Source organism: Rutidosis leptorrhynchoides, chromosome 11, assembly GCF_046630445.1.
Source record: "Rutidosis leptorrhynchoides isolate AG116_Rl617_1_P2 chromosome 11, CSIRO_AGI_Rlap_v1, whole genome shotgun sequence".
Taxonomy (NCBI): domain Eukaryota; kingdom Viridiplantae; phylum Streptophyta; class Magnoliopsida; order Asterales; family Asteraceae; genus Rutidosis; species Rutidosis leptorrhynchoides.
The window spans coordinates 158,840,476-158,855,074 of record NC_092343.1 but is presented as its reverse complement, the minus strand read 5'-3'; the positions used below and the strand labels follow the sequence as shown (position 1 = coordinate 158,855,074).

The following is a 14,599-nucleotide window of genomic DNA, read 5'->3' as shown; positions in this document are numbered from 1 at the left end:
AAATCCCTTGAAATTTGGGAATCAATCATATCTACGTCAAATGATAAGATGAATCTACACTTACTCATTTCACTCTTCTATGTTAGCTTCATTCGTACTCTTCATATAAATGGATTGTTTATCCAAATTATTCGCTGATGATAAAACTCTAATTTTTAGCCCGTATGCATCATGAAAACATACTTATTATCATTCACGACCTTTCCACCCAAATTTCGGGACGAAATTTCTTTAACGGGTAGGTACTGTGACAACCCGAAAATTTCCAACCAAATTTAAACTTTAATCTTTATATGTTTCCGACACGATAAGCAATATTTGTTAAGTTAAATTTCAAGAATTTTAAACTATGTTCATACATTCATTCAACCTCGACCAAGTTCCAACGATTCACGAACCATTAAACGAATATGATTATATATGTATATGTGTATATATATTATAACTTGAAACGTAAACAAAATATTAGATTAAATACTTTATATGATTGTATCTGTTTCAAAATGTTTATCAATGGAATTAGAAAATAAGATCAATTGATTGAATTATCAGATATATTGAATTATGATTACAAGTCTCTGTTGAAAGGCCCACGTTGATTTGAGAAATCTTTCCATTTTAACAATATTCAGAAAATGGTAAAGTGATTTATAAATAAGAACAAATTGTCAATCATTGAGAACTAGACAAAGGATAGTGGAAGATTGAATCTCATAAAGACTCGATTGATCTATTTAGTTTCAAACGTACAAAAACGTTTTCAGTTTAAAAAGAACTTTATTATTAAAACGTATATAACTTTTATAAATATCTAGAACCACTTTTGACAACTCATTACTTAACTAGTATGATAAAGATAACGATATTTATATTTTATTTTATATATATAACGATTTAAATTAATATTATATATATTTATACGCGTATTATACGTACATAGTTTTATACTTTTACTATACTTAAACTTTACCTTTACTTTATTTTTACTTTACTTTAACTTTAATAATTCACTTTAATAATTCATACTTTAATAATTCACTTTAATAATTCATACTTTAATAATTCCCTTTAATAATTCATACTTTAATAATTCACTTTAATAATTCATACTTTAATAATTTACTTTAATAATTCACTTTAATAATTCAAAAATCTATTATAAATAGAATTCAATAGGTTTCATTATTTCATAGAAACTTGAAAATATTTTTCTCTAAACTCTCTCAATCGATTTACATATATATATTTACTTCGTATTATTTCAAGATATTATTAGTTATTAATTATTATGAAAGAAAGAATCCGATATCAAAGAAAAAAAGTTTAAAACCAGTAGATCTGTGTTCACACTAGATCGCTTGTCTCCACCGGCGGGATCAAACGCCGGTGACCACCTCTTCCTGCAAACCCCCTTCTTCTTCAATTGCTAATTTCATGGCCCATCGTGAGGATCATATCAACACAGCGAAGATTGCTACTTCGATCTTCATTACTAATTTCCCACCGACGTTTGGGATTAATGACTTACGCGATATTTGCAAAGATCATGGAACTCTCCTGAACGTTTACATCGCAAGCAAATTATCAAAACAAGGTAAACGTTTCGGTTTTGCTAGATTTCTTAACGTTGATTCTATCAACTCTCTGGAAAGGCGATTATCAAACATTTGGGCCGGTAATTATCATATTTTTGCTGCTAAATCTCGTTTTGATAGAGGAGAAGCAAGAAAACATTCTGGGAATTCTATTGGGTCGGATGCTTTTATTCATCCTACTAGAATTCAAAACTTTAAGGAATTTCCTGAATTGAATAAAACTTCCTTTGCTAAGGCAGTTAATGAATATGCTTCTCCTATCACTGTCAAATCTGGACTGAAGTATATTAACATCCCTGATGAAGAACTGATTCAAGGTAATGATGCACCACTCTTACTCTTTGTAAAGATTAAGGATACTGTACTTATTCCACATATCAAACGAATTTGGCATGTGGAGGGATTCCATAATCTCGAAATCCACCACATTGGAGGCTCTTGGATAGATGTGGAATTTCAAAATGAAATCTCCTTGGAAAAGTTTAAGTGCAATGAAAAGATCCTTTCTTACATCGAGGAATTCAAAATCTTCGATGAAAACTTTGTGATCAATGAAAGGGCAGTTTGGATTGACATTGCAGGTTTACCTGCTTGTGCTTGGAATGAATCATCTTTTAAAAGGATCGCTTCATCTTTTGGTACTAAAGTGTTTATTGCTTCCTCAAACGGTAAAAAGGGTTGGGGTAAACTTTGCATTATCACACCTAGATTGGATTACATCCATGATAGGATTTCGGTGATGATTAAGAAAAAAGCTTATAAAGTGTTGGTCCGAGAAACATCCAACTGGAATGCAAATGTGCTCGACTTGGAAAAAGACGAATCATCGAATGAGGATGATGAGGTTTTTTCGGATGAATCCTCTGTTAATTCAGAAGAAGTGGCCCCATTTGTCCCTTCTACCCCTTTTCCTGAGCAGGTGCAAATTCCTTCGAATACTAATAATGCGACTAGAGAGGAAACAAAAACAAAGTCAGGTGATAATGAAGTGGTTCAGGTAGAGGCAGAAGCTACTCAAAATACGATAATTGAAACATGTATTGCTGAAAGTATAATCGAACCACAAGGAAATGATAATGAAATAATTGAAGTGAATCAAGACTCTGGGTCCTCTTCCTTATCAAAACCTCCTGGACTAAACGGTGAACGTTTTCACTCCCCTATTATTAGCTCTACCAACTCCTCTGATGGCGCTAATAATGTGTTTCGAAACAAGATGTTAAACATGAGTAAAGTGCTTGGCTATAACTTAGAACTTTCATCTTTCGACCTCAACAAAGTTGTGATCAGTATGAGAGGTTATAAAACCGTCTCATGAATCTAATGTCCATTAATATTGGAGGAGGGATGCATTTTATTTTAAAACAAAGATGGATTAAAAGTCTGTGCTTAGAACACAACATCACAATTTTGGGCATACAAGAAACTAAATTGGCTAACTTATGTCATTTTTCAATAAAAGCGATGTGGGGAAATTTCAATTTCAAAGTTGCTTCTTCATCGGCTTCGGGTAGATCGGGAGGTATAGTGACGATTTGGGACCCAAGAGTGTTCTCTAGTAAGAGAGTTATTTCTTTTGGAAATTTGCTCATCGTTGAAGGAGCTTTTGTAGGAAGTGCGAGGACTACTTTTCTTATTAATATCTATGCTCCACAATCTCAGGTTAAGAAGAAAAGATTATGGGATTACATTCGTAACTTTGTCTCACAAAATGCAGGTGATTTTATTGTGTTCGGAGACTTTAATGCAGTTCGCTTTCCTCATGAACGCTATGGAACTTGTTTTAATCAGGCTAAAGCTAACGACTTTAATAGCTTCATCCATGATTGCAGTCTAGTTGATATTAAATTGGGTGGAAGGGCTTTTTCTCGGTTCAATAAAAGGTTTACACATCGCTCGTTGCTCGATAGATTCCTTGTTTCTGATGGAATTTTGGGAACATTTCCCTACCTCTCCGGTATCATTCTCTCCAACTTATGGTCGGACCATTGCCCTATCATTCTTCGTAATGAAAGGGTAGACTACGGACCGATTCCTTTCAAACTCTTTCATTCTTGGTTTGAAATTAAAGGCTTTGAAGAGGTGGTAACAAACGCTTGGAATGATAATACGGGTCTAACTTCACACAACCCACAGCTGCGGTTTAAAGATAAGTTGAAAAGAGTCAAAGAAGCACTCAAACTTTGGCATAATTCTTACAAGTCAAAACAATGTTTGGCCAAAATTAACATCTTAAAAGAAATCGATCAGATGGATGCTTTATTAGATTCCTGCTCAGATCCTTTTCAACTTGCTACTAACAGATGCATCCACATTAAAACATTGGAGCAAATGGAATCTTTAGAAGCTCATAATTAGGCTCAAAAATATAAGAAACTTGTTCATTCGCTTGGTGATGAGAATTCCTCTTTTTTCCATACGGCCATCAACCGTAAGAGAAAAAAATTGCAAATAGAAGGGGTGATGTCCGACGGAATTTGGATTTCAAATCCGATACAAGTGAAAGAAACATTTCTTAATTTTTTTGTGAACAAATTCAAACATTCAGATCACGCTTCTTTTGACTTCCCGAGTCACCACATTCGAACTCTATCATCGGAACTGAGTAACCTGATTAGTACTGACTTTTCTAAGCAAGAAGTTATAAAGGCAATTTGGTCATGCGGAAGCGACAAATCCCCGGGCCCAGATGGTTTCACGTTCAAGTTCGTCAAACATTTCTGGGATCTTATCAAGATCGAGCTTTTAGAAATGGTGAACGATTTTATGCTCAAGGCATTTATACCGACTGGTTATAACTCTGCATTCTTCTCCCTTATTCCTAAGAAAGAAAACTCAATTCATGTTCATGATTTTCGTCCAATCAGCCTGATCGGGATACAATACAAGATCATTGCAAAGATTTTGGCTAATAGGTTGGCTTTAGTGATCGATGAGGTTATTGGTCCAAACCAAACCGCTTTCATCAAAGGAAGACAAATTCTAGATGGTCCTATGATGATAAATGAAGCAATTACTTGGTGCAAAAAAAGAAAAAAGAAAGCTTTGTTGTTTAAAATTGATTTCGAGAAGGCTTTTGACACGATACATTGGGAGTACATTTTCTCAATGATGCGTTTCATGGGATTTAGTGTGCGATGGATTTCTTGGATCAGGGCTTGTCTTACATCGTCCAAAGCTTCACTTCTACTCAATGGAAGCCCTTCCTTTGAATTTTCAATTGGTAGAGGTCTTCGCCAAGGAGACCCCTTATCTCCTTTCCTCTTCATTATAGGCATGGAAGGGTTAAATGCGGCTCTGCAAGATGCTACAAATGCAGCACTGTTTCAGCCCCTTCGCATTGGTAATAATCCTCATTTTTATGATTTATCGTCCTGTTTATATGCAGATGATGTGATCTTTGTAGGCGATTGGAACGAAACAAATCTGGACAACTTAATTCTAATCCTGGCATGTTTCTTCGCTGTTTCGGGTCTTAAATTGAACCCACACAAATCCTTGCTATACGGTGTGGGGGTTCCTTCTATTTTGGTGTCGAATGCTGCCAACAGAATTGGCTGTCTTCCCTCTTCGGTCCCGTTTACTCATCTAGGTCTACCTGTGGGCCGAGATATGCGCAAAGCTGTGAGTTGGGATCCTATTATAGAAAAAACAAAGAAAAGACTCGCATCCTGGAAATCAAATCTAATTTCGATGGGAGGAAGGCTAACACTTATCAAATCAATGCTTGGATCGATAGGTACTTATTATTTGTCGATGTTTAGAGCACCGAAAAATGTCTTAAATAAACTTGAATCATTATGATCTTCCTTGTTTTGGGGCAAAAAAGAAAACACCCGCAAAATTCATTGGGCGAGTTGGCGTTTAATTCTTAACCCACTAGAGAAGGGAGGATTGGGAGTTCCAAGTCTTAAGTCTCAAAACTTGGCGTTATTATATAAATGGCGATGGAGGTTTGTAACGAGTAAATATTCTAGTTGGAGAAAAATCATCTCGGCTATACACGGCAATGGTAGAGGTGCTTCCATTCCATGCAGTGCGAATGCTTCAGGGATTTGGTCGGTAATCTGTAAAACAATTGAAATGATCCACACAGATTATGCAATGAATGCTTCTCATCTTCATCTTCGTCTCGGGAATGGTACTAATGCTGAGTTTTGGTTCGACCCTTGGGTTAATGGTATTTCACTTGCAACACGTTTTCCTAGATTACTGGCTCTAGACTCAAGCAATTACAGCACGGTTGCTTCACGATTTGCTAACAACTCATGGTCATTCTTTTGGCGTAGAGAACCATGTTACGGAATTGAGGTGGAAAACTTGGAATCATTATATCAGATTCTTCATTCTACCTCTATCACTTCTGACCCAGATCGTTGGATTTGGAAGGGAGACACATTCTCTGTCTCTTCTGCCCGAAAACTCATAGACGACCATGATTCAGCCCCCTACACCGTAGCTACAACGTGGTGTAAACTTGTGCCCATTAAAGTCAACATTTTCATCTGGCGTCTGCAAATCTATAGGCTGGCGACAAGGGATAACTTAGTTGCACGTGGAATAGATATTGATGATTCGGGATGTTGCTTCTGTGATGAAACTTTTGAGGATGCAGATCATCTATTTCTTCATTGTGACACAAGTAAACAGATTTGGTCTAAAATCTCCCTGTGGTCGAGCCTTTCTCTTCCTTCGTGGCCCTCCATGGCTAATCTGTGGGCTTGGATTGATGGTGTCCCGATTCTTCATAATAAGCGTTTCATCACCTCCATCGTTATCTTTGCAATGCTTTGGTCCATATGGAGATTGTGAAACTGTACCATTTTCAAAGACAAGAGTTTTCGAAAATGTCATGTGATAGATAGTATAGTGGTGACAAGCTACAATTGGATTTCAGCAAGAGCTCATAAGAAAAATTGTAATTGGAATCATTGGTTGCAATCGCCTTTACTTTCATTGTAAATTCCTTTTTCTTTGTTTCCCTTGTATTTTTCTTTCAAGCATCTTGGTAGTTTTAATAAAAATTTACAGCTGTTCAAAAAAAAAGATATTATTAGTATACATAAAATATTACGACGGAGTGCTGTCCGAGTGATTTCGAAATTGTTTTTCGAGTAGGATAGGATTAAGGAAATTATGGGTTATAGCTATGGAGGTGATTGAGTATGGTTCATGGGTATGCTCGTGAGGTCAATATAGTGTTTATCATTTCCGTTGCGTCTATGTACCTTTCCTGTAATATTGAATCTCAATATTGATACGTGAGTACTCATAATTTAACTTTTACATACTAATAGTGTATCCCTAACTAGTGCTCGAGTATTTAGGATTATGCATGCTTGTACTTTTGATATTTCCCTTAGACAGGTTAGGTTGAATGTTGAATTAGTTACACTTGTGGTTGAGATAAGGTATAAGATATGCATGTCCTTGGAAAGCTAGCGAAAAATAAAGAACTTTTCCTTTAGATATCGAATGGTTTCGATGAACGGATTAGAAGTTATAATCAATTGAATTTTTGATATTTTTATTAAAAATGATTATTATTATCGTCGTTTTTATCGTCGTTCTAGCTTTATCTTATTATTATCATTATTATTATCTTTATCAATAAAAGGGATTTATCATTAAAAATTGTTATTTTTTTATTATTACTATCGTTATTATCGTTAAAGGTATAATTAGTATTATTATTATTATCCAATTATTATTATTATTATTATTGGTATTATTATTATTATTATTATTATTATTATTATTATTATCATTATTAATATATATATCATTATTTAAAAATGGTTATTGTTATTGTTATTATTATTATTACTATATTATCATTAAGATAATTATTAGTATTATCGTTAATAATGTTATAGTAACTATCATTATTAATATTAGTGTAATTAAAACAAATATTTGTAATACCTAATTATTTTGATTACTATTATAATCATTATTATGAACACGATACAAAAGACGATTAAAAGCTATTAAACGAAACGATTAGGAAATAATGGGTAAGAGTATCATGATGAAATTAAAATATTATAAGATATTGATTTAGATAAAATTATCGTTCTTATTATTTTTATCATTGTTATTATTATTAAAAGTATCGTTAGTATTAAAACTATTATTTTAACAAAAATTATCATTTTAATAGAAATGTCATTGTTACTATAAAATATCATTATTATTATTATTTTAAATAGAATTATTATTTTAAAGATAATATTAAAAATTATCGTAAATATTAAAGTTATCATAATTAGAATTATCGTTTTATCTAATGTCATCTTAGTAATTATAAATATTGATATTTTTATAATAATAATTATTATTACAAAATAATACAACTTTTACTTACTATCATTATAGATATTATTTTATCAAATAAATATGTGATACAAACATATTTTACTACGTGTAATAACTCACTTTAATAATACCTATCATATTATCTTTATGATATTAAATGAACCCTATAAATTTTATTACTTAATATATATAAAAGTATATTTTATTATATAAATTTAATATAAAATTTTATTTAATAATAAATAAATTATATTATTTACTCTAATAAATCTTTTAAAAATATTTAAAAATATAAAACAACGATATTTAAACTATATATTAATCATGTATAGATTTTTGGAAATTATTTTGAGTCAAATTTACTTTTGTTGACTTTTGCATATTAGTCTCGAGCATTAGGATTGTGGTACACTATGACTTGACCTAATTTGTTAGACAAATATTGACCAACACATAAATATATATAATTAATTTAGGTTCATGAATCCGAGGCCAACCTTGCACTTGTTCAATGATGTTATATGTATTTTTACTATGAAATACAGTATGGTGAGTTTCATTTGCTCCCTTTTTAAATGCTTTTGCAATATATATTTTTGGGACTGAGAATACATGCGCTGCTTTTATAAATGTTTGACGAAATAGACACAAGTAATTGAAACTACATTCTATGGTTGAATTATCGAAATCGAATATGCCCCTTTTTATTAAAGTCTGGTAATCTAAGAATTAGGGAACAAACACCCTAATTGACGCGAATCCTAAAGATAGATCTATTGGGCCTAACAAACCCCATCCAAAGTACCGGATGCTTTAGTACTTCGAAATTTATATCATGTCCGAAGGAGGATCCCGGAATGATAGGGGATATTCTTATATGTATCTAGTTAATTTCGGTTACCAGGTGTTCACCATATGAATGATTATTTTTGTCTCTATGCATGGGACGTATATTTATGAGAATTGGAATTGAAATTCTTGTGGTCTATTAAAATGATGGAAATAAATGATTATGATAAATTAATGAACTCACCAACCTTTTGGTTGACACTTTAAAGCATGTTTATTCTCAGGTGTTAAAGAAATCTTCCGCTGTGCATTTGCTCATTTTAAAGATATTACTTGGAGTCTTTCATAGCATATTTCAAAGAACGTTGCATTCGAGTCATTGAGTTCATCAAAGATTATTATTAAATCAATTTATAGTTGGATAGTGGATATTATGAAATGGTATGCATGCCAGTCAATTTTCGATATAAAGAAAGATTGTCTTTTAAAAACGAATGCAATGTTTGTAAAATGTATCATATAGAGGTCAAATACCTCGCAATGTAATCAACTATTGTGAATCATTTATAATGTATATGAACGGGTCCTTTCACCATCCAGTTCTGATTCTCGATATACTTCTAACTTTCATATCGGTCATTCTTCTTTATCATCTACCGCCGGAAGAATCTATTTACTTCTACTATACTCTTGGGTTTATAGTGTTTCTAGTTCTCCCGTGTCTTTATATTACTATATGCATCGATATATATGGTTTATAATTTTTGGTTTATCGTTGGGCTTTATATGTTCCCTTATATTTCAAAGTCTCTGCTTCTGTCTTCTATAATCATTATCATTCACAGTTAATGCTCTCTTTTATTTGCTGCAATTTATACCCCAATTTCTATTTTGGAGTTTTGTCCTTTCGTTTCTTCTTCTTGCGATTAAGCACCGCTTGTAATGGTCCAGAATTCACAGATATGAATTTCGGAATGAACATTGTTAATGTTCTAGGAAAGAAATTGTGATGGCACGATCTTGACTTGTCAAATTACTAGAATACCTTGGAAAAGGCCGAATCATCAAGAAATATTTTCTTGATATTTTAGAGGTTAAATAGAATACAAGAGTCGTATAACATGGCACATGATGATGTTATGATTTGTGAATCATCACATTCCATTTAGAAACTCAGCATGACTTACTGTAATATAATCACGTTGATCAAGTGTCATTATATTATACTAATACATGCTTCAGTTCCCAAAACTACTTCAAAATATTCCTATTTTAAACTTGAATGTTTCAGAATTTAGAAACTAAAATAGTTTCTTTTATGATGTAATACAGATAGCGCGAAGAGGTAAATGATTTCAAATAAGAAAAATTAAGAAAATATCTTCAGAAATATGGAGGATATTTATAATGAAAGATATGATGATATTTTAGAATTTCTAATATCAGAGGATGATGAAGAATATTGTCCGCAGGGGTTTAGAGTCAGGAGCAAGGAATTCGTTAATGACTTCAGCAGGTACTGAATCATTTGGATCCTTTGAAGTCAGGTTCAGTCTTTGTAATTTGTCCACAGCCTCCTTCCTACTTTGCTCAATCCGTTTTCCAGTTCCTAAACTTCTCTTTTTCTGCGCTTTGCCAGCACACTTCATCATTATCATCCAGCTTTTACCGTTTAAAGTTGTTTATAGTTTTTGCTGCTTCATCAGCATTTTTTCCATTTTCGGAGAACCAATTCGTAGTTCGGAGTGTTTTTCAGAAACTTCACATTCAAATTAAGTCCAGAAGATATACATTATATATACACATATAACTGTTGGCGTAGACATGCTGCGAGATTTCAAAATACTGATTGCTAATTCCCAATGATTCGTATGGCAATTCTCATTACAAGATGCGAATGAGTAAATGATGGGGTTTCAATAAATAATTATAATGACTTTTTGGAGAGGCTAAAGTCAAAGGGTAATGAAGTTTTTGGTACATCTGCTAATAATGTGGTGGAATGTAAAAGGCTCCCTGGTAACGATGGTGTATATCTCAAGGTTATAATAAGGTTAGTCTGACTGAAAAGTTGAAGTTGACTTGCTGGAGCTGTGATAAAACTGGCTACTTTGAATAGGGGTCGCAAAGTTATTTTTTCTAATAAATGCCAAAGAATCTGACGCGGATACATTGTTTAAACTTTTACTTTGGTTTCAAGAGTTTTTCGGGTACATAACTGTGGGTAAGATGTGGTTGGATCATCATCTCGATTGCTCATCATTCGAAGTGTCTTCAGAAATTTTCGAAGGGTTTGAACACAGATTGTAATCGTTAACATACATTTGATGTTCTAACACAGTTTTGAAGTCAAAATATAGCTTGTGAAAGATGTAAGGATCTAAGAGTGATGATTTTGGTCATATCTCGAGTTGAATTTTGAGATTTCAAAATCAGAATGTGTAATTAAATTTTGAATGAGTATAGTTGTTTTGATTTCGATAAAAGAATATATATTGTTGTGAAAGTAGGGAGTATAATGGATGATTTGCTGAATCAGACTCAAAGAATGTAACATATTATTTGTGAATTTATATATCTCTCGGGTATTACCTACCCGTTAAAAAAATTTCACAATTACTATTTTGTACAAAAGAATTTTATTACAGTCTTTATGAAAATATATAAATGTATATTTTCTTCAGATATAACATAGATTTAATGAGTTAATGTTAAATTAAACTCATTTGATTTACGATTGAAACTAGAATTGAATAATCCCTAAAGGCTTTAAAAAGTACATAACTTTTACGCAGTATTTCTTTAATGACATTGAAATTATGAATCAATACTTCGTTATTTGTTGATGTATGATGTTCGGTTCGTGGAATTCTTGTGAATTTCGCAAAGTACGAATGATGTTATCTAAAAAGTTTCGGGTACATCGATGATGAAAGTGTAAAATCAAATATATACTTGATTTATTATGAATTGGAATTTGTTGAATTGCGACAGAGATTGTAGTTAACGCTGGTTATGTTGCGGCCTAAGGACGTACATTATTGCATATTTGTATTATGAATTAACCGATTAGTTAAGATTCACACACAATAGCTTAGCACGGAAAGATTTATTTCAATATATATATATATATATATATATACATATAATTTCTTCAGAGGGAATGAGTTAATTCTTCATAACTTGTTGATACAATATACACGTTATTGATTCGTAATGATGTCCACAGTGATTCTTGAACTGACGGAGTTTGTGATGTTATCGGTGTTGTTGATTCGGATGTTGACTGTACTGACGATGCTGGTAACGCTGACGGTACTGTTGATGCTGTTGGTAAAGCAAGTTTAGCTTGTTAATCACACACCATTTTTTTCAGGGTTTCTACTCTTCCTTCTATCATTTTGGTTCGCTTAACTGATTTATGGTTATGGCTAGATTAGATAATCTCTAAGATTTTAGAGATTACATAATCGCCGCGGAATGTTTCTCCAATGAAGTTATGAATTAATACTTCGTCAGTTATTGTTGTTGGTACTCCTTGGTATCTATGGTGCGTATGACGTTGATGCTCATGGGACAGATTGTGAAGTTGAGGTTTACGACACGGTTGTGGTTGGAGGTGCTAATGTTACTGTTGGCGTTGATGATGGTGGTACTGGTTATGCTGCTGATGTTGCTGCTAGTGTTTGTAATCTCTGCACCATATTCTCCAAAGCCACTACCCGAGCTCGAAGCTTGTTGACTTCTTCTATTACACCAGGGTGATTGTCAGTTCGGATGAGCGGATAAATAAAATCTAAAATTTGATGTAATATATAATCGTGACGAGATACTCTGGAAATGAGAGAGAACATGGTATTTCGGACAGGTTTGCCGGTAAGTGCTTCAGGTTCTTCGTCAAGAGGGCAATGTGGTGGATGGAAGGGATCACCTTCTTCTTGTCTCCAATGATTGAGGAGGCTACGAACACATCCCCAATTCATCCAGAATAGGTGATGACTGATTGGTTGATCTATTCCGGTCACACTGCTTTCAGAGCTTGAATGGGATTCCATTTCGGAATCTGAGTGACTTGAACTGATGACGAATTCCATTTCGTACGATTGGATAAAGGATTTTTTTTTTCCGATATGAAATGATTTTGGCTAACGGATGGTATTCTAATTACATAGAATATATATATATATATATATATATATATATATATATATATATATATATATATATATATATATATATATATATATATATATATAGATCAAAAGATTTCGTAGATTACGGAGGACTTTGCGGGATATGTCAGGCAAAGTTTAAAGTAACAGAAACGATAAGATATGATTTAGCAGATTTGCTAAGATATGAATTTTTGTCTATACACTATTCATGCAATCAATGCAGCAGGACGTGTCTTAGACTAAAAATGATAAGCAGGTAATTTCTCGAGGATGATAAGTAGTTAATTTTCGACACAAAATGATAAGCAAAACTTTTGACATGCAGACACGGTCAAAGTCCAGACTCACTAATGCATCCTATCGACTTATCAGTTAGACACACTAATGTAGACCTGGTTCGCTAAGACCACCGCTCTGATACCAACTAAAAGGACCCGTTCATATACATTATAAACGATTCACAATAGTTGATTACATTGCGAGGTATTTGACCTCTATATGATACATTTTACAAACATTGCATTTGTTTTTAAAAGACAATCTTTCTTTACATCGAAAATTGACAGGCATGCATACCATTTCATAATATCCACTATCCAACTATAAATTGATTTAATAATAATCTTTGATGAACTCAATGACTTGAATGCAACGTTCTTCGAAATATGCTATGAAAGACTCCAAGTAATATCTTTAAAATGAGCAAATGCACAGCGGAAGATTTCTTTAACACCTGAGAATAAACATGCTTTAAAGTGTCAACCAAAAGGTTGGTGAGTTCATTAGTTTATCATAATCATTTATTTCCATCATTTTAATAGACCACAAGAATTTTATTTCCAGTTCTCATAAATATACGTCCCATGCATAGAGGCAAAAATAATCATTCATATGGTGAACACCTGGTAACCGACATTAACTAGATACATATAAGAATATCCCCTATCATTCCAGGATCCTCCTTCGGACATGATATAAATTTCGAAGTACTAAAGCATCCGGTACTTTGGATGGGGTTTGTTAGGCCCAATAGATCTATCTTTAGGATTCACGTCAATTAGGGTGTCTGTTCCCTAATTCTTAGATTACCAGATTTTAATAAAAAGGGGTATATTTGATTTCGATAATTCAACCATAGAATGTAGTTTCAATTACTTGTGTCTATTTCGTCAAACATTTATAAAAGCGCATGTATTCTCAGTCCCAAAAATATAAAGGGTAAAAAGGCAAATGAAACTCACCATACTGTATTTTGTAGTAAAAATACATATAACGTCATTGAACAAGTGCAAGGTTGGCCTCGGATTCACGAACCTAAATTAATTATATATATTTATGTATTGGTCAATATTTGTCTAAAAAATTAGGTCAAGTCATAGTGTACCACAACCCTAATGCTCGAGACTAATATGTAAAAGTCAACAAAAGTAAATTTGACTCAAATTAATTTCTAAAAATCTATACATGATTAATATATAATTTAAATATCGTCGTTTTATATTTTTAAATATTTTTAAAAGATTTATTAGAGTAAATAATATAATTTATTTATTAATAAATAAAATTTTATATTAAATTTATATAATAAAATATACTTTTATATATATTAAGTAATAAAATTTATAGGGTTCATTTAATATCATAAAAATAATATGATAGGTATTATTAAAGTCAGTTATTACACGTAGTAAAATATGTTTGTATCACATATTTATTTGATAA

The 14,599-nt window shown here is 32.5% G+C and overlaps 1 protein-coding gene across 1 annotated transcript; it reads left to right on the top strand.

Moving 5' to 3' along the window:
- Window positions 1-3,059: 3,059 nt before the first annotated feature.
- On the top strand, window positions 3,060-3,953 carry LOC139875121 (uncharacterized). The gene has a single exon (XM_071862484.1). It carries the CDS (start codon window positions 3,060-3,062, stop codon window positions 3,951-3,953), a length of 894 nt encoding a protein of 297 aa, XP_071718585.1.
- Window positions 3,954-14,599: the final 10,646 nt, after the last annotated feature.

Coding starts and splice junctions, on each gene's coding strand:
- LOC139875121 (XM_071862484.1), top strand. CDS start 3,060: ATGTGGGGAAATTTCAATTTCAAAGTTGCTTCTTCATCGGCTTCGGGT.